Raw genomic sequence first — 21397 nt, forward strand, 5'->3', positions numbered from 1 at the left:
TGACCCCCACAGGTGAGCTTGGGGTATAGCTAAGTGGCTGGCAGCTAGCCTGTCCTATGCAAGTCTTTAGATTATATTCCTAACAACATGCACGCCTGCCTAGAAGGCAACAGTCCCTGAAGCTGTCGTCATGTTCATCATGTTCGTAAGAATGTAAGATATTTTTCTGAGTTCAAAACACAGATGTCCACAACAGAGAGAGAAAGAGAGGAGGAAAGGAGGGGGTGAGGGAGTGAAGGAAAGAGTGTGGTAAGGAATGTGTTTGCTGGATCACGACTTGAAACAAAGCAGAGATTTGGGGGTGTGGGTAGTTAGAGTCATCTGTACTAGAGGAGAGATCCGTCTCATTTTAAGTCAACAGTCACCATCCTCTGACGGCTCCTCTCTGCAAAAGATTTTTTGGCATTCCCAGACTGGACAACTCTTTCCAGGTTACCTGGAGCCCAGGGAAGAGAGAGAACAAGCCAGCCGGCTTTGGAAGAGTCAGACCATACATTCTTTGGGTGTGTGGAGCCATTACTTCCCCTGATAAAAATCAAGGCAGAACAAAGAATTTGATTCTTGACTCGGGCCTTCAACCCTCCCAGTCTGTAGTGGTTTGAGGCCAGATAACAGAATAATGGCCCTCTGCAGCGGGCAAGGCTCTCTCTGAGCCAAGGCAGCTGACAGAGTCTCCCGAGCACTTGAAGGAAAGTGATACCAGCTCTCCTCAGACAATGCAGCCCTTGTGTGAAACAGCTGTCCCAGGGAGATGGCTCAGCGCTGTTTGACAGTGGCTGGCATGTTACATGGATACGTCTGGGATTATCTAACTGGGGGAAAGAACCGACCAGATGGAACTGAGCCTTCTCACTAGGAACACAGTCTCCGGCTGTGGCGGGGAAAGGCAGGCTCAGGTTTCATTGGCTTCAAGGATAAAGTACCAGTTTGTTGCAATTGATAATCTATCTTTGCCTCCTGAATTGTGGACAACTTCTATGTGGAATTTTCAGGCTTTATCCAAAAGACACAGATAAACAGCATGTACAGAAGGCAGATTAATTCCACTTTAATTTCACCTGGCAGGAGCATCCAGGGTACTGGATGGATAGCATCCCCCACAGAAGTCTGGCTGGGCAGGGAACTTGAGGCTGCAGCTGAAACCCTAAATGAGCTCTGCCTGCTCTCCACTTTGGTTACAGAAGCTGTGCATGGTCATTACTGTAAGCAGCTATCCGCGTGATCGCTGGGTTTCTGTCCAGGGCTACCTCTGCTGAATCTGCGCAGCTCATCGGCTGGAAGGTGGTGGACAAAGCTGCCCTCTGTGAGGCCCACCATTCATGAGCCCTGGGTGTGAGGCTCAATGGGGGGCCACAGGTGCATCCTGGCTGCTTCCAGTCTTAGTTCTCATCTTACTTTTAAAGTGAACCTTCAAAAGATTTTCTACTATCCCAACACACACACACACACACATACACACACACCAGGCCAGAGACAGAGAGACAAAGAGAGAGCGTGTGGTCTGTTTTTATAAGTTCTGACTAACCTGAAACTAGTTCTCGACCACAGGAAGTGACAGCCAGGAAAAGCAAATTGTGTATAACATGCATGATTTATGTTCAGCAATCTGAGCTGGATGTATATGAGAAGTGACCTCCAGGCCACAGATTGGAGAACCTGCCACAAGATGCATTCTTCAATACATGGACATTCTCATACAGATTTTTAAAAATATTTTATTATATTTTTATGTGCATTTGTGTTTTTGCCGTGGGTGTCAGGGTCCCCTGAAACTGGAGTTACAGACAGGTGTGAGCTGCCATGTGGTTGCTGGGAATTGAACTCAGGTCCTCTGGAAAAAGAGTCAGCACTCTTAACCCCTGAGCCATCTCTCCAGCCCCTCATACAGATTTGTGATGATGACGGATCCATGTGGCTTTAAAGTAGGAAGATGGGCCCACATTCTCCCCCACTCTCTGCCCCCCTGACTCCAGAAGTCTACTGAATGAAAAGAAGAAAGCCAATGGTTGAGGAGAAGCCCCAACTTGGGTGTACCACCCAAGAGCTGGCCACCCTGAGCTGGAAGGACAAGCCAATGGCAGAGGCAGTTATGCCTAGACATTCATTCACTCCATGCCACTTTGGGATTCTGAGTTTTCCGGCCACATGCTGGTAGCACCCTCTCTAGGTAAAGTGAGCAGTGGCAGCTGTCTGCTCCCAACAGTTTCTAGGTCAGGAAGGGAGGCAACTGAGTCTGCACAGGGGTGCTTTGTCAAGATCGAAAGGTTAGTAGATTAAGAACTTAACTGCCTTTTCCATTTTGGATGAGTTTATGGGGACATAATGGAGGAACATCCCCATGAGATAATTTAATTCATCCACACACATGTTCACCCTATCCCACATGGCCTGACACTTTCAGAGTGGATGTGCAGGCACAGGAAGGTAATCCCAGCACTTGGGACAGAGAAGTAGGAGGATGGTGAATTCAAAGGCTACTTGAGATATCTAGTGAATTAGAGGCCAGGTGTGGTGGTGCAAGACTTTAGTCCCAGCACTTAGGAGTCAGAGGCAGGTGGATCTCTGTGAGTTCAAGGCCAGCCTGGTCTACTTAGTGAGCTCCAAGATAGCCAAAGCTGTGTAGAGAGACCCTATCTCAAAAATAAATAAGCCTAGCTCAGACTGTACCAATTAACTCGTCAACAGTAACATAAAGGGTGGTGTAAGACAAAACAGAAAAGAGTCAAAATGTAGTCCAGACTGTTGCTATTAACGTTGTTATTGTTGGTGGTGTGTGTGTGCGCGCGCGATGGGGGTGACATAGAGTCCACAGCTGATTTACTAATTTCCAAACTTATTCCTTCAGTGAAACTTCAGGGATTGTGTGGGTGCGTGGACCCATGCAGTCAAGGAGCTTGTGGTCTGTCTGGTTGGAAATCAAATATATAGATAGCCACCATGAGCTGGAAGGACGAGCCAATGGCAGAGACAGCTATGCCTAGGAATTGAAGGGCAAATGAGAAGGAAGAGTTGTGATAAATGTTCCCAAGACGAGCAGTCACTTAGGGAAGAAGCCAGCTGTTCTTGAACCTACTGCCTGTATGTCAAAGTATGTGGGGAAGGAGCACAGCAGACACACTGCAGGGAGATGGCAAGCCATTTGAAAATTTCTCCCTGGCATGTTCACTGATGGTCTCTTCACCATGGGAGAAAAGCAACTCCTGCATGGTGAGCCGTAGTTTCCAGTCTCCCGGAATACATAAAAGGTGTAAGAAATATGTCTGTAATTCTCCTCTTCCCTTCTGTGATTCAGATAGCAAGGTGATGAGGGAGATGGTGCTGCAGCCATTTCCTCCATATTTGCTTTTACACCCCTTACAGAGCTTCTAGGGTCACCAGGTAGGGCAGGATGTCCAGAGTTCACCACCTCTATGCTTGTGGCAGCCATTGTGAGGAAGTCCCAGTGGAAAACAGGTGGCGGTCACTGGCTATCACGACTGTGAACGTACAGATCTGGATCTGTTGCTCCTTTCTCCCTAGGTGACTACTTAAGAAATGGGGATGTTTCATTAATCTCTTTAACAGCTAGGAAGAATGTTGAGGAAATGCAATCAATGAGAAACAGATTAAACTCTTGAATTTTTATGCTAGGTACAATTGTAAATAAACTAATGACATGAAAAAGAAATGTTTGTTTGGGCTGGGGATGAAGTTCAATTGGTAAGAGTGTTTGCCTAGTGTTCACAAGGCCCTGGGTTCAATCCCAGCTTTGCATAACCCAGGCAGAGTGGCACATGCCTATAATCCTTAGCACCAGGGAGATGCAGGCAGGAGAATCAGGAGTCGGAGATTGTCTCTGGCTGCGTAACAAGTTTGAGGCTGTGTGTATGTTCTTTCCAGTGTCTGAGGCCCTAACTTTGAGGTGCAGTGGCTATGGAATTGGGCAGAGCTGAGAGCAAGCCAGCCATGGTGGCTTTGATCTTAGTACTTGGGATTCAAGGAGGCAGAGGCAAGTGGATTTCTGAGAGTTTGAAGCCAGCTCAGTCTACATAGTAAGTTTCAAGTCAGCCAAGCCTATATAACAAGACTCTGCCTCAAAAATTAAAATTAAAATTACAAAAAAGAAGAGAAAGAAAAGTCTCCTGACTTCAGATCTACAGACCTAATTCTCATGGAATATGGAAAGGTACATAGGGTTGCTATGCTTAAAGGTTTGGATGCTCATCTGTTACATGTGTTTGCTTGTTTGTGTTTTAGGTGCTAGGGATCAAGTTCAGAGTTTTATACGTGCTAAACTATACCTTTAGCCCTGAAATTTTGACTCAGCAAAAGCGCAGGCATATTCCCCAGGGAACTGGTCTTGGATCTGGCTCTCTGGCACCAGCACACAGAAACTCATTGTAGCAGTCACGGATTCCCCTGGAGGGTTAACAGAGATTGTTCATTCTTTTCACTCCTGTGTCTTTTTACCCTCTCTGTGTTCCCAAAATAAAAACCATACCCCCACAGGCAAGTGGGGGAAAGAGGAGATGCGCTCTTTTCTAAATGCCTTAGTCTTTAATTCAGTATAGCCAGAGGGTTTCAAAGCATAGTCTGCATAGAAGTCTTTCTCTGCTTCTCATTATGACACTGAATCTTTAAAGAAAACACGGGGCTTGTAATTTACTCTGTCTCTATAGAGCTAGCCCCAGACCTCCACTTTCTTCACAGCTGACATGACCTTGTGCTCAGCCACGGCGGCGACTAGGTCTGTTTTGTGCTCATCTTCAGATTCCCAGTGACTCCTTATACCCCATCCTCTGTCCAGTGGCACTGGCTAGAAGGTGACTATTTGGTTTGGTTTTGGCTTGGCTTTGCTATTTTGAGACAAGGTCTCATCTCACTAAATAGCTTGGTATAGTCTTAAACTCAGAATTCTCTTGAGGATGCGCTACCACCTCTGGTTCTAGAAAGTGTTGGTAATCACACTCCACAGATTTTTAAATGCTAACTAATCATGGGCCCCATGGAATCTTACTGAGAGCCTTAAAAGGAAGAAGATCCTGTGTGACACCATGGATGACTCAGAGGGCCCTATGTTAAGTGAACTCAGCCCATCACTGAAAGGTCAACACTGAATACTTCTACTCACATGAAATGCATAAAGTAGGGAAATTCAAAACTTGGTGTAGCGACACACAACTGGAATCCCAGATACTCTAGAGTTGAGGTAGGGAGGATTGACTGAGTTAGGCGGGTAGATCTCTCGAAGTTCAAAGCCAGTCTGGTCTACAGACCGAGTTTCAGGACACTAGGACTACAAAAAGAGATCCTGTCTCCAAAAGCAAAATAATAAAATAAAACAAAACAAACAAACAAAAAAGGACAGAAAAGAAAAAGAAGGTCTGGAAAGATGGCTCAGTGGTTAAGCACACTTGCTGCTCTTGTACAGGACCCAGGTTCCATTTATTCCCAACACCCACTCTAGGAAACAAGGGATCTGATACCCTATTCTGGCCTCCATGGGCACCTGTACACACATGATAAGCATATATACATTCAGGCACACATACATACACATAAAATAAAAAAAGAAATCAGTTTTTTTAAAATGGAACAAGAAGCCAGGCAGTGGTGTGCAAGCCTTTAATCCCAGCACTGGGAGGCAGAGGCAGGTGGATCTCTGTGAGTTTGAGACTAGCCTGGTCTACAGAGCGAGTCTCAGGAGAGCCAGGACTACATAGAGAAACTCTGTCTGGAAAACAAAACAAAAACACAAAACAAAAAGAAAAGAAAATGTACAATCATGGTAACTTAACCTTGTTGCTTGGAGCCCTCCGTGACACAGTACGCCATGGCTAAGGAGATGTGAGAGGGGAACCAGTGTCCCTTTCTTGGGCACCTCCTAGCAGCTGGAGATTCTTCTACTAAGGCCTCATTTCCCAAGTGTCTACTACCTCCAGTAGTTCCATAGGCTAGTGAACAACATTTTAATACATAAGCCTCGGGGAAACATTCAGTGTGTACATGATAGCACCGTAATTGGTTAGACAATCTAGAAAAGTTACATGAGCCCGCATATAAAGGAGGTCAACTACCCAGAACTCCAGGAGCAAACTCATTCTAGACCCACAGAAATCTCCCATTTTAACATTCAAAGAAAATTTGGGGGTTAGGAATTTAGCTCAGTGGTAGAGCACTTGCCTAGCAAGCACAAGACCCTGGGTTCAGTCCTCAGCTCCAGGAAAAAAAAAAAAGAAAAGAAAATCTGTTGCCTCAGCCCACAGTATCTCAACTGTGTTAGTGAGATGGATCAAATCCAGTGTTCTTTTGTGTGTATTTTCTTTTTCCATTTATGTATTTATGGGGCTGGAGAGATGGTTCAGCAGTTAAGAGCATTGGCTGCTCTTCCAGAAGACCTGGGTTCAATGCCCAGCACCCACATGGTAGCTCACAACTGTATGTAACTCCAGTTCCAAGATTTCTGACACCTTCACACAGATATACATGTAGACAAAACACCAATGTACATAAAATTTTTTTTAAAAATCATTAATTAATTAATTATTGAGACAGGGTCTCACTGTGTAACCCTGGCTATCCTGAAATTTACTGTGTAGACCAGGCTGGCTTCAAACTCACCAAGATCCACCTTCTACTGTAAATGCTGGGATCAAATGTATGGCCACCATTTCCAGCCCTTTGTGAGCACTTTAAAGGGCTCTTAGTTCTTACCTTTCCAGAGGGTACCTCAGTGATGTCAGTAATATGCTGGAAGGGCCCCTCTCTGCTTTCTCTCTACTCTATGGCTTTCTTCTGTGAGGAAGGAAAATGAATGGGTCAGGAAGGAAGAAGTCACACTTGACCTATAGGACTGTGAAGGGAAAAAGATCTGAAGGGAAAAGAAAAGAAAATTGGTTCCTTTGGTGAGAGCATATAAATTAATATTCACTTTCTTTGAATGGAAAATTATCAAGTCCTTGAAAATGTTTTAATTTGTTTTCAAATTTAAAAATAGTGGCAAAAAAATTAATAAATAAATAAAAAGAGGGAGTCAGTGAGATGATGGCTCAGCAGTTGAAGGTGCCTGCTCCCAAGCCTAATGACCCAAATTTAATCCTCAGGACCCACAGGACTCTTACCACCAAAAGAGAGAACACACCTCCTGCAAGTTGTTCTTTGAACTCCACACAGGCACCATGATACACATGCATGTGTGCACACACACACATACACACAGTAAATGATGTGCATGGATTTAATGAGGTAAATAAAATAACTAAATAAAAAGCTGCAGTGTTATAAAATGGTGGCTATCAAGACAAACTATTTAAGCCAGAGCCAACTTGCATGTTGTAGCTGAAACTCCAGGGAATGTTTGTTGTTCAATTGTTCTCCGTTTCTAGGAGACAGGAAGAACGCTCAGTGTTCTCTACCTTCACTGAACCGTCTGCTCCTCTGCCTCTTCCTTGTGCTCTCTATCAGGATACAAAGACCAAGAAGGCAGGGGCTTTGTCTTGCTAAACACCGTCCTATACCGTTAGTGTAACGCCTGCTGGGCTGTTCCCTCACTAATATTTGCTGACAGAGTGAATGAATACACAGAGCCCCCACGGCCCATCCCCGTGACTAGATTCCACAAGTCCTTTCAGGCTCCTCTGCCCTTTGCTGGCCTTGGCTTTGGCCTTGAGCGCCAAATTAGCTGCTTCAAGGTTAATCAACACCTTGTCCAGAACAATAGTGAATTCAAGAGTGACCTTGGAAAGATGCCTTCTATGTAGGCTTGTCCGTGAACTTTCCAGTGTTGCATTTGATTCCTTGAAACTCAACAGAAGGGTTTCCACTTCCTACCCCGTTGAGTTTTGATCTGGGACCTTACAGAGGAGAGTCCAAACATTAGCAAGATGTATCCTTCTCCTTTCTCCTTTCATAGTCAACTTTTGGCCTTTTGCTTTTTACTTCTTACTTCCGCTGGCATTTATTCCTCAAGGAGTATATGATACTTTCCAACCAGGTGTGGTGGAGTACAATTATAATCCCTGCACTTCGGAAGTAGAGAGAGGCAAGGTGGATCAGGAATTCAGATTCATCCCAGTCTACACTGTGAATTGGAGATCATCCTGGGCTACAGGAGACCTCATTTTTCTTTTTCTTTTTTTTGGAAGGGGCATTCCTTTTATGGTAGTCTGACATAGTACAGACATTCGTGTATGACTGAGATCTCTTAGCTCACAGTTTTGACTTGTCCACTGTAGTAGCTCCAAGAGGCCTGACCTCTGAACTTTAAGCTCACCCTGTGTGGAGATAAGCTGTCCACTTTACTTTGAGGTATCAAGAAAGGGACAGCAGGGCTGGGGATTTAGCTCAGTGGTAGAACACTTGCCTAGCAAGCGCAAGGCCCTGGGTTCAGTCCTCAGCTCAAAAAAAAAAAAAAGGGACAGCAAGTGGGACATGGTAATACAGACCTTTAGTCCCAGCACTCTGGAGACAGAGGCAGGTGGATCTCTGTGAGTATGAGGTCAGCCTGTCTACAGAGTGAGTTCCAGGACAGCCAGAGCTATGTAGTGGGACCCTGTCTAAAAATGATGATGATGATGATGATGATGATGATGATGATGATGATGATAGTTAAAAATAAAAAAGGAGAAACCTCACTCAACTGATTTCCAGCACACTGGAAAAAAGTAAACACGCCTACCTGCATAAGGGCTTAGAGCATCAAGTCAGGGGGCTGCTTTGACTTGATAGAGCTGCAAATGTGTATCCCCAAGCTGTCTGGCATGACTGGGGATGCATGAATTCAGAATGCTATGACGGACAGGTGTGGATGCTGAACTATTTAAGCAGAACCTAGGTAGAGTGAGCATCATGAACTCAGGTCTAGCCTGGCATCGTAAATCCGGTACAGCAAATTACTAAAAAGCCCTGGGCAATCCCCGTTGCTTTCTTTGTTTTCTCCTGACCTTGTGGTTGAGAAAAGGAGTGTGAATTCTTTAGACTGAAGCCAACAGTGAGATTGCTTGAATCCCATATTGTCTCTTCCAGGCAGAATTCTCAGCCTAGCCAAGCCTCAGGGGGTCTGAGTTCTCTCTAGTCTTCCATTGTGGGAGGTTTCTGTCCACTCAGGTACAGGAGGGTGGTTTGCTGCATGGCAGGGCTCCATCTGGGGCAGCTGCAATGGCTGCGGGTTCAGGGGGATCCCTGGGGACACTCAGACCCGGGCCCCTGCAGAGGTACTCAAAGGCGGTTACTGCAATGGGGAAGGTTCCACACCAAACCAACATTAAAACGGAAAGCCCGTGCTGCTGTGCCCTAGGCAACAGGTTGAACCCTATCACTCCCTAGTAAATTCGCTTGCCAGAAAAGGCCAGTGGCTGAGCGCTGGGAAAATGCTGGATTATGGACTGGTTAGGGTGACTAGGAAACTCCTCCCTCCTGGCTAGCATTGATTCTCTTGTGTTTGAATTAGAAATCCGAATTAGAAAATCAAGCCAGCATTATTGGGATCCTGACTCCATAAACCCAAAACTACACGGGGAAACGCATAACATTTGTCTGGACCCTGAAAGGAATGCTATTTTGTCTCTCCTTGTGGTATAGCACAGTGCTGTGCCGGAAAACTCCAGTTCTCCCGAGAAACAGGAGCGATAAACATGTGCTTCCCAAGTTGACTTTATACTTGAACCCGGTAGCCCGGGTTTCATAGCCCCGGATGGGTGTGGGTACGTGATGTGTGCTGTTTTTCCAAACCGTGACGCCTAACTCTTTCTTCGCTTGACCAGACGAAATCTCAACGTTGAGGCATCATGTAAACTTCCGTGTCTGCTCTTTTCAGTTCTAGGGAAAATCCGAACCGCGGTGGGCAGCGCCCAGCTTCTCATGGCGCAGAAATTCTACCAGTTCAGAGAACTGTGTGAAGAGAACCTGGTAGGTACCACCCATATCACCGTGACTCTTGTTAGCACAGCCCGGAGAGACCTTGTCCTCAAGACTGGCCCAGCCAAAGCAAAACTCAGATTGAACCAAGTATTGGAGTCTTTTAATAGATTAATCTGGCTTCCCGCTTTTCATTAAATAAAACAGACAAAACCCCCCAACTTTATTCTACACTTAAATAATCTTAGGGGCAGAATTAAGTTAAAATTACATTTCCTGATTATTTTTTTTTTTATTGAAACTTTCTGTGTTCCTAGATTTTTGTATGATGCTTTTGTTTTTCTTATTCTTATTAAAATATGGAGTAATCGATGTTTTCTAAATACCGTTACCAAGATAATTGTTTTGGCTCAAGACTCTCTTTCTAAAATAGCCATCAGTGACTATGTCTCCTGATCAGAGTTTTGTTTTAATTCAAAGGCCAGAGGCTGAGGGTATCACAAAATGTAGATTAGACACCCTGAGACATACATCTACCTCTGACACACAAAAACAAAGGAAGGAAACCCCTCTTCCAATAATAACAGCAATAGCATTTGCAAATTTGACGGTGAAATACAGGTCAAGAGCCTTTTCAAGGAGGCCGTAAAGAAGTCCTCCAACCTCCAAGAGGGACCTCACAAACACAACTATTGCTGGTCAGGCTGACTCTAAAACAAAGACAAGGAAAAGAAGCGTTTTGATGTGTGGAAAGTGATTGACATCTAAATGACCCAGAGAGGGCTTTAGAGGTTTAACTCTATGTCCTAGGTACTGTGTTTTCTCCTCAAAGGAATCTAGTCCAGGGCAGGCTAGATGGCTTCTGGGTAAAGGGGCTTGCTGACCAGCCTGATGTTCAGTCTGTAGAACTCACAGAGACCCAACTCCCATTCTTACACACACACACACACACACACACACACACACACACACACACGCTATGGCATGTGCACCAACCCCACCCTCACCCACCCACCCTCACACTGAATAAATGTAAAAACAGAATTGATGAGCAAGTTCCCAGGAATACTACAAAATAGAACATAAATATTGTGCACATTTTAAAGATAAAATTGCAGATGCCTTTTTTTCCCTCCTGACCCTTTTATTGTTGAAATTAAAAAATAAAAGATATTTAAATACAATGGTGAACATATAGGGCAAAACAGAATTATAAAATGTAATGTTTAATTAAGCAGTGAGCTGAAGGTTTGGGTTTCCAAATAGGCTCTGAACCCAAAACTGCTTAAAAGTGGGCATGTTCACATTTAACGTCAATTGGCTTATAGGTGAGAGGACGGGCCTTTTTATTTTTTTAAATGTGTGCTGATTTCTAGACATTGTCAAGTTCATAAAAGCCAGCTTTTGGCATCTTGTCATTCCTCACAGTGGCTCCTGTGGCCACTTGAGAAAGTCTCTATTTATGGGAATGCCACAGCAACAGAGGAAGGTACCGCTCAAACCAGGCCTCTGAAGAACAAGTCCAGCACCAAGCGTGACAGATGCCCTGGGTAACTCCTCAGAATGGGCATTTGGAGTTACTGGTGGCGTTATTTTTATGATTTACAGGTAGGCTAGATGGGCATAAAAAGTTAAGAAACTTTGCTACCAGCACACGGCAAGAGCAGAGTCAAGAATCAAACCCTGGTCTGTTCAAGCTCCGTCGCCATAAGTCCTAGGCCGGCTGTGAGTTCCGCCCTCATCTTTGCAGAGGGGAATCATCCCAGGAAACAGTATGGCCTGCTGGTAGTTCCACTTAGCACTACAACTGTAGGAAAGTGACCCTAAGGGGCAGCAAGATGGCTTAGCAGGTAAAGGAGCTTGCTGCCAAGTTGAATGACTTAAGTTTGGTCCCTAGTACCCATAAGATGGAAAGAGAAAAGCATCTCCTACCAGTTGTCACCTGACCTCCACCTACTTGCTCTGGCACCACCCCCAGCACATACACATGATAAATAAATGTGTGTGGGGTGTGTGTGTGTGTGTGTGTGTGTGTGTGTGTGTGTGTGTGTCTGTGTGTGTGTGTGTGTTTAAAAGTGACTTTAGGGCCACTCAGAGCCAGGTACTTCTGTTCTTTCTTTAGTTCCTCTTCCTTTGAGGAAAAGAAGAAGATAGTTTGAAAACATATTTATTCCACACTAGATTCTCAAGCTTACAGTGATAACTTACAGTGATACCGCATAACTAAACCTGGGGGGGGAGGGGACACCCCCGACTCTCCCTCAGATCTCAGAGATGATATGGTTTAGACTCAACCATACTACCATATGACTCATACTCTCATATGACTGCTGAGTTAGAGAAACACACTCTGTTTCATTTGTCTTTTTGACAACATGGGGCAAAGAGATTCCTTTGGGGGCAAGACCACATTGCCCATGATACAGAGCTAAACACATCTAAAGAACGACTTAGATAAGCTTAGGCTACTGAACTGTAGGGGGACTGTGCCCAAACCCAAAACACCCAAATCAGAAATTCTCTAAAATCTAAAACTTTGGGGACACCAAAGCATTAATACTATATACACATCTGACCTCATATAACATGTCACAGTCAAAATGCAGGCACATTGAAAGTGTACATAATACCTTCAAACTGTGTGTACAAGGTATAGGTGACATATACATGAATTTCACATTAAGACTTGCATTCTGTCTCTAAGATATCTCACTATGGATAGGCAAACATTTCCAAATCCTATGAACTCCAACATCTCAACCTCTGGTCCCAGGGGCTTCGGATAAGACACTCAGTCTGTATTATTTCTTTCATTGGTGCTAAAACAACAGTAAAACTTGTGACCCAGAAAATGTCGCTGAACTCCAGATTATGAACTGTTTAGTTTCCCATGATGGATAAAGCTAAGTACTTTGTGAAATCACGAACTATTGAGAAGCTCTTTGTCAAGTCTACTAACAATTCTGAATGTTGAGGGGTTGTTTGTTTATTTGTTTTATCCCTTTTGGTCTTTTGTTGCTTGCAATGTAGCCTCAAACTTAAGGTACTTTTGTTTCAGCTTACTTGGTGGTAGGATAATTGCTATTTGCCACCACACCCCATGAGGCTCTTTGATTTCATTTGCTGTTTACTATGTCAAACTATTACAAAGAATGCCTTTTGTTCATTCAAGTGTCATTAGAAACTTTTTCATGTTTTGCTGTATTTATTTTATTTTGATTTGTTTTGGCTAGGTGCTAAAGATTGAACCCAAGCCCTTGAGCATGTAACACTAAGCCATACTTACTCTCATCCCTAGAATAGATGTTCATATTGAACCAAGCACTTGAAAACTCTAAAGTTTATGAATTCCAAAGAATCTCATGGCTGTGAGTAGTTTCAGAGCTCTACACACATCAGTGCTTCTTCATTTGCATTTATTTTGAAGGAGGCCAGTCGTACTAGCTCATCCTCAGATGCAAATGTTGTTTCCAACCTTTGAACAATCAGATGATCAACAGCCTCTACACCTTCTGAAATGCTGATGATACCATTTTCTTGGGGTTAATTTGGAATATTCAAGCCAGCCTTAGTCATCCTAGGACATGGGGATTTACAGTTGTTCATAAACCTAAGAAATAATGAGAAATGGCACTGGCCAGAAGCCCCTGACACGGGTAGGGAGGAAGACTCTTGCTGTCTGACGGTAATGCCGTCAGCTGCTTTTGCAGATGGTGATTGGCAATGACCGTGATAACACATTACAGGGACCAAGAAAGTCAACTCTTGAGCCAGATGTGGTAGTGTCTCTTGTAGGCTTTCCGTTCAGGAGGCTGAGGTAGAAGGTTGGAGATTTACAGGCCGGCCTAAATTACACACCAAGCTCTCCAGCAAACTAACTAACACAAGTCAATTCTTGGCCTGCTCCAGGGGCGCTTGCTTCTCAAGCCTAATGACCTGAGTTCAATTCTTGGAATCTACACAAAGGTGAGAGGAGAGAGCCAACTCAATGAAGTTGTCCTCTGACCTCCACACACATGTTGTAGGGTGCACACACTCACACACTTACACACACACACACACAGAGGATAATAATAATTTTTGTTTGTTGGGTTGGTTTTTTTTTTGTTGTTGTTGTTTTTTAAGTTTTTTTCCAGACAAGGTCTTACTATGTAACTCTGGGTATCCTAGAACTCACTCTGTAGACCAGGCTGGCCTTGTCACTCAAAGATACTCCTCTCTCTGCCTCCTGAGTGAAAAAGCAAACACTACCACTGGTTGGCAAAAAGTCAGTTCTTAAACACTGAAAGATATTTGCTCTTCTGAAAAGGGAATTATTACCAGCATACATATGTACGTGTAAAGATAATGTTTTCTGACATTTGCTATATTTAAAACTAGGTAATTTCCAATAGGTCATCTGATAAAATGATTCTTTATTATATATATCAGTAACATCTCAATTACTGAACATATAATTGTTTCAGGGACTAGGTATGTGTATCCATGGTTGATCATTTGCTGCAAATATACAAACTCTGGGCTCAGTCTCTAGCATCAAAGAAGCTATATCAAGCAAAATATTTTGAAAATTTCTCATTGCTTATCAATTTGATACCCTAGTATTTCACTCAACATGAGTCCTAAAACTAATCTCATTTTAGAATTCTCATCTGTTTTCTGAATAAACTGTGTGGCATGAAATTATATGCGATTTTTTTTCAAAGATAGTATTTTCATTTAAATACATTGTTTTAAAATGCATCCAGTAAGAGATAACACATACTGGGATTTTTTTTCCCAATGTTTAGACTCTCCCCACTTATCAAACTGAAACAACCATTCTGTTGTAAGGACAGAGGAATTTTGCAACCTTGACATTTGAAAATCAGAGACTGGAATGGGGGCATGTATAAAATTGCCATTTGTAGCTTCACTTTTATCTCTTATCTAAAAACCAAAAGGAACTCAGCCTCCTTAGGTTCTTTGAAATGTTTGAAAATGCCTTTTCGGTCCTGCTTGCTGTCATATTGCTTCTAAAGCATCAATATTTTTTCTCTCTTTTGCACAGAATCCCAATGCTCATCCAAGACCCACTTCCCAGGATTTGGCGGGGTTTTGGGACATGCTGCAGTTGTCCATAGAAAATATTAGTATGAAATTTGATGAACTTCATCAGTTAAAGGCCAATAATTGGAAACAGATGGATCCTCTTGACAAGAAGGTAGAACAATGTAGATTTTGTATGGTTCATTTAAAAACCTGCACAAACACTGGACAGTCTAAATAGGCTTCTGCATCCAGTCCTGCTGTTTACAATGTGAAATGGAGCTGGTATCATATTCATTTCATTGTAATGACAATGTTTACATACTAATCACTTGGGATATTATCTGTAATATGTTTCAGGCATATTTTTGAAGAAAAAAAAACCTGTCTTTGTGAATTGGAAAGTGGGAATGTGGCTTTTCTTTATCTTTTCCCCTCTTTCTTCTTTTTCTTTCTTTCTTTTTTTTCTTCCCTTGTTAATTAAACTTTAAGTTAAACCACTGTAGACACTGGAAGGAACTGCCTCCAGGTTTGCTTTCTAAGCTAAAATAAATGACCTCTTCAGAGCCTGGTTCCGTAGAGCAAGAGTTTAACTTCCTTACACCCTCAGGATGTGTTTCTGAGAAAACATAGGAAACCCTGAGAAATAACTGGCTGACAATCATCTCATAAATATTCTCCAGTCTAAATAGGAGGCTTACAGACATCATAAGCATTGGGATTTTTTCTAATTTTTTTTTGAATTTTTTCAAATTTTATTTGCCTGAGGGGACATTGTTCCCTGGGATCTTCCTGAGACAGTTTAGAAATAAAGACTTAAATTATTTTAATTAATCAATAATAATTTAATATTTGATTACTGTGATTCCACAGCAATCAGGCTTCTACAAGTATGTAATGTCTGCCTTCCCAGGCTGATCTGTCCTGTATGAGGTTTTTTTGTTTTTTTTTTAATAACATTTGTTCTTCTATGATCTGAGGTCAAATAGTTCCAAGAAAATGAGGGATGGCTATTCCCTCAGCAGTGAGAGGCCTGCCCTTTTGGGTCTCCTGACCCATCATGAGCTAACAGTAATCCACTGTTGCCCATCATTTCCAGGTGTATGGGGTCAGTGTGCACCCAGGACAAACCCAGTCCCAAAGGACTGTCTATAAGGAGTCCAATGCTGTCACTACTACCCACTGTCTCCAATTCTATGACCATCCAACTGGGGGGTTTAGAACCAAGCTTGAGGTACCATTGATGTATTTGTGGCCTCTACTTTGAGAAGCCAAACATTGTGCTTCATCTAGTTTTCTTTATGTATGAAACTATCTGCTGGCAAATTGGTCTTAAAAGTATACACACATGTATACACGCTGGAATTTTAGTACTGCTCCATCTAATTTCTCACCTACTGATTCTTTAATATTATTGTTAAAAAAATAAAGTGTGCAAAGAAAGAAAAATGACTAAAAAGTTTCCAATATTCCTACTTTTAAAAATATCTACCAATTACCCCACAATGAAGATTTTAAATGTCCCGAAGAAGTGATGCAAAGAAATTGTTACATGTGATTTATTGGTATGTGACCTAATGATAAATTACTAGCTTAATTTTTAAGTTTTTTTTAAACGCACTTAGCTTACGATCAGTTTCCACCCTCTCATGAACCTGACAGGAGAACAAATGATGAAAGGGCAGAGGTGGTGGGAGACTGCGTGCTGCCTTCTCCCTTTTTTGTCCTGTCAGAAACACAGGCTCCACCTTAACCAACCGTGGGCCAAGTCCAAGTGCAATAATACGGAACTCTGCCTTTCTCCCTGGCAAGGGAGGAGGGCCCCAGTGTTAAGATGGGTACTCGGTACCTTCAGGATGAACTTCATGTGTGACTTCATAAGGATGCAGGGTGTTTTATTTAAATGGCAATGTGGGTTTTGTGTGGACCCTTCCACAGCCTGAAAGCTCAACGCCTTTCTCCTAAAAGCATCCTTTGTGGTTTTAGATGCCCTTCCTCCCCCCATACGGTTATCATGAAGACATGAGGGGCTGTATTTTTCAGTAGGTTAGAAAAGATCTGATACCACTTCAGACTTTTCCAGTCCTGTGTTCAACTTTTAATAGCAAAGTTGGGATTGTCTTCTGGGCCTACACAAGCATGCTGAAACCCCAGGGACTGATTGATAGTGCTGGAAAAATCTTCCCCAGAGAAAGGAATGCCAGAGTCTACCCACTCAGTGACCCTGTACAACCTATGGCTGTGTGTTCCTGTGTGATGTGCAAAAAGGGTGTAAGTCCAGTGGCACCATCGAGGCCGAGAAACGCAATCTTATAGTATCTGGCTACTTAGGAATGGGTAGAAGAGGAGCCTGGGTAGGCGCAGGCAGAGAGATGAGAGGGTTTTGTTCTCTAACCCAAGCTGCTACCTGATGCCTCAGGGACAAACATCTTAGAGTTCTAAATCATTCTGTAGCTGTTGAGATCTCCTGGCCCATCCCTAGCACCAGGAAGAAGCTGGTGTCTGCAGACACTGCCACCCTCACTGTGAGGTGCAGGGAGCCTTTTGCAGGGGTGCATTTTAAATGCCTACACCCTGCCATGGAAAGACCTGGTTCTGCGATCCAGCTTTACCCTCCACCTTCAGCGTAAGAGATTATGTGTTGTCAGGTTTTTTTTTCCCCTTGCATCTTTTGAATACCTAAACCAGAGCAATGAAGAGAAATCACATATACAGTGTGCAGATCAGAACTAACCATCCGTAGGTTTAAAAGAAAAAAAAAGGGCAGAAGTTTGTGTGTGTGGTTTTCGAACTACTGACCTATCCCAGTCTTTCCCAAGCTTGTCCTGAGAAGCTGTGTAATGTCCTGAACCTTCTGCTTTGATCAGGAGCGAAGGGCCCCTCCTCCAGTGCCAAAGAAGCCGGCGAAGGGCCCCGCGCCGCTGATCCGGGAGCGCTCGCTGGAGAGCTCACAGCGCCAGGAGGCCCGCAAGCGCCTGATGGCCGCCAAGCGCGCCGCGTCGGTCCGCCAGAACTCGGCCACCGAGAGCGCGGAGAGCATCGAGATCTACATCCCCGAGGCGCAGACCCGGCTCTGAGCGCCGCCCGCCGCCGCCGAGGACCGTCCCGCCGCCCTCCCCTCGGCCTCCTCCCCGTCCCCTCCGTCTCTGAGCTCAGTGACCGCCACCGTCGTCGTGGCCCTAGTTGTCCACCTCGCAGGAGCCGTCCCCAAGCCGCCCCACCCGCTTCCTGGACCACTTTGCCCATCTTCTCCACCGAGCTTCGCTCCCCTGTCCTGAAGCCTCGTGCAGACATCCAAACCCTTTCTTTTCTGGGACAAACAAACCCACCTGTGTAGAAAAGACACCTGTAGGTCACTCACCCTCCTCAGTTCTTTCAAGCTAGTGTGTCCCTAGAACTCAGCAATATAAAACCATAGGGTATTTCAGAAACCCAGTATCACACAGGGTGATCCTTTGAGACTTAACCGTCTTCCACGTGAAAGAAAAGAGGGCTCTGATTCCCTTTATTTGCCCCCAAACGGTTATTTTTACAAGCAGACAGAGCGCTTTATTTCTAATCTCAGAAATCACACCATCTCTCATCGGAATCAGTGGTGACCAAGAGAGGGGGACCAAGCTGGCCTGGGGTGGGGGCCTGGGTGTGTAGGAGAGCAGGGCAAAGTGTGCAGGTACCCTGCGTCTGTACCTTCGCAGCTGTACAAACTGCCTCACCGGTACTCCATCAATCACAGCTTCCAATGTTTCAATCAGCAGAAGATTGTAAATTCGCTCTTTCAGGGAAATTAATCTATTCTGAAAGGCAATAAAATGAGGAAAGTTAAGGCAAAGGAAACTCCGATGGTTTAAGATCCTATATAAGGAATCTATTTATTTATCTTATTATTAAGAAAATTTAGACCTGAAATGTTTTATCAACTTTTCTTGTACTCTGTGTATTATAATGTCATGGCAGTGGTTTTTAAATGGGGGGAGGGGAGGTTGGCTCTGTTAATTTAGTGTCCATTCGGGTGGGCCCACTTAAGATTACACACACACACACACACACACACACACACACACACGAACACTTCTGCTTCTCAAAGACCGCAAGGCCATTTCCAGAGAAGAGTTCCAGTTCTCTGCCACCCCTTTGAATGCTACACATCTGTCTAGTTTCGCCCAGCACGTCACATTTCAGGGGTCTCCTCTCCCTCCAAAACAGGGTTCACGTGTCCCCCAGCACAGAATTTTTGTCCTATATCAAATGAATGAAATGAAAGGTTTTCTACCCTAGTTGACATGCTGCCTCATCCCAAAGAGCTGTCATTATGATCCTGAAGTTCCAAGTGGAGAGAGAAGTCATTCGATCCTCGGGGGCCAAGAGCTATGCGGAGCGAGGAAAGTGGGCATCCATAAACGCCGATAGAAACCCAGGCGGTTGGTTGGACTCCAGGCTGTCTTTGGCTCTAGTTTGGTCATGGTCGGTGGGCTGTGTGCGCTGGCATCCTGCTGAAGTCTTCAAATGCCCTTACGCGTAGCAGTTTAAACATTCAGATTGCGGCAGTCTGAAAGGGTCAGCCATGTAGTATGTCAAGCTTGCAACCTAAAGAATGAGAAATGTGCCATCGAAAAATGAAAGTCTTCTAAAAAAATGCTTGCACCAGAGATGCTTAAAACAAAACAAAACAAAAAACAAATACACTCTCATAGCCAGGTGCTAATTTAATTTTCTTTACAAAATTAAGAGAAGTGATGGGTTCTGGCAACCAATATTTTCAGACGCATTCTAAAACCACTAGAGAATTCGCTACCTCTCAGAGCCGTTGATGCTCTGAGCTACCTTTAACAACAGGGCACAAATGTTTACTGCTGTGGTTTACAAGAAAAGGGCTACTAACTTATTTAAAAAAACAAAACAAAAAACAAAAACCAACTTTTAACTAGGGCAGACAAAGTCAGTGCTTTCACAAACTGGAGCAGAGATTTTTGAGCTTCAAGTATTTGCTAGTTTCAAAAAAGACACGCTTTTTCTTTACAATGGAGCAGCAATTAAATGTCATGTGATGTGTGCAGGAGTAAGGCCAACTGTCACCTTGGGTAGCCCATGGTCACATTCATCCAAGAAAGACATGGACTTCACAGGAAGCAGCGTCCATGCTAACCCCAACTCTCACAGCTACACCTCCATGCCCTGAGGGAGAGGTCATTTCTAACAGGAGTCCAGATTCTCCGACAATGTTTTCTTTGGAAACTGATTTAGCCCAGGCTAGTTTAAAGAGGGATAAGAGAAGGCCTCTGCATCTTGTCTAAGGGAATGGCATTTGTATATTCATAAGCTATTTTTGGTAAGAATTTTAAATCTTTTAGCTGAACGCCTGCAGGGCATCACAACCTTTGCCTTCCTGAGAAACACAGTTTAAACTGTATAAACACTTTATAAAAAACGCTAATTATTGGTGTTAGGACATGACCCCCACACAATACAGCTTCTTATCCACTGGAACCCGGAACTAACATCCGTGAGCATAACCTTTGTTGCATTATTCTTTTTGATGTAATTTGTAGAGATGTTTTTTTAGTTCATAATGAACAGTGTATGTACCCTGAAAAATTACTTATTTTGTTTAACTTTGGTATAAAGGTGTTGGGCATTTTCTTGGGGTGGGGGAGGGGGGTTACAAAAGAAATTTGTCTCCCTCATCAAAAACAAAAACAAAAAAAAGATACGTTCAAAGAAATTAAGTATTATATTTTTTGCAGATGTTTCCATACAATTCACATAACCTTTTTGTAAAGAGAGATGAAGAAATGGATTAAAGATTTTTAATATTTGAAATGGTAAATAGAGCTAATTTATTTATAATATATTTCTGTTATTTATAGATGTTCCCTTAATGTTTTACTGTGCAGTACTTGCTTTAATTTAAGCCTTATCCTTGTGAATTTACCATTTCTTTTTTAAGAACATGTCTAGATGCATATTTTAAATAACTGGAATGTAAATCATTAGCATATCTGAATTCCCTAATGTAATTTTTAAAAATTATTTTGGTTTGGGGAAAAAACAAAAGATTCATTTGAGAAAGCCTTCAGATGGAGGGGTGGGGAAGATTTTTATGGCTTTCTGAATTGGAATTTCATAGGCTTATTTACCTAGATTGTGTGTGGACAAAAAAAAAAAAAAAAAAAAAAAAAAAAAAAAAAAAAAAAAAAAAAAAAACCAACCTGTAAATACATGAATGTTTCCCATAATGTAAAAAGAAGGAATTAATAAAATAATCAATGCACTGCTTTCAGGCTTGTGTGATTTTACTGAAGCCCTGAGTCTTCCAAAATCTAAGTGGTTGTCTTTGGAAGTGGGTAGCTCAGCAACTAAGGGGCACATCACCCTTCTCACTCTTATTGTGATGGCACTTAGCTACCTAGCCACTGCGGCAGAATTGTGGGAGATCCTGTCTAAAGGATTTCAGAACTAAAGCACTGAAGTCTTTTATTCTGCTGGTCACATATGCTTGGAGTTTGGATTCAGGCGCTCCCAACACTGCAATATCTAA

At 43.2% G+C, this 21397-nt stretch overlaps 1 protein-coding gene across 17 annotated transcripts in view; it reads left to right on the forward strand.

Annotated features, from left to right (window-relative positions):
* Nucleotides 1-21146, forward strand: part of Dlgap1 (DLG associated protein 1) — an 826029-nt gene extending 804883 nt beyond the window's left edge. For 9 of the 17 annotated variants that reach the window (XM_036172835.1, XM_036172838.1, XM_036172843.1 and 6 more), the window contains 3 exons: nucleotides 9794-9885; nucleotides 14885-15037; nucleotides 17730-21145. In XM_036172835.1, the coding sequence (XP_036028728.1) occupies nucleotides 9794-9885; nucleotides 14885-15037; nucleotides 17730-17939 (455 nt within the window). In that variant the 3' untranslated portion in view covers nucleotides 17940-21145. Of the gene's footprint in view, nucleotides 1-9793; nucleotides 9886-14884; nucleotides 15038-17729 lie in introns of all 17 variants that reach the window. The other 8 variants (XM_036172827.1, XM_036172826.1, XM_036172832.1 and 5 more) reach the window with 1 other exon arrangement.
* Nucleotides 21147-21397: the final 251 nt, after the last annotated feature.

The sequence above is a fragment of the Onychomys torridus genome, chromosome 23 (assembly GCF_903995425.1).
Source record: "Onychomys torridus chromosome 23, mOncTor1.1, whole genome shotgun sequence".
In the NCBI taxonomy this organism is placed as follows: domain Eukaryota; kingdom Metazoa; phylum Chordata; class Mammalia; order Rodentia; family Cricetidae; genus Onychomys; species Onychomys torridus.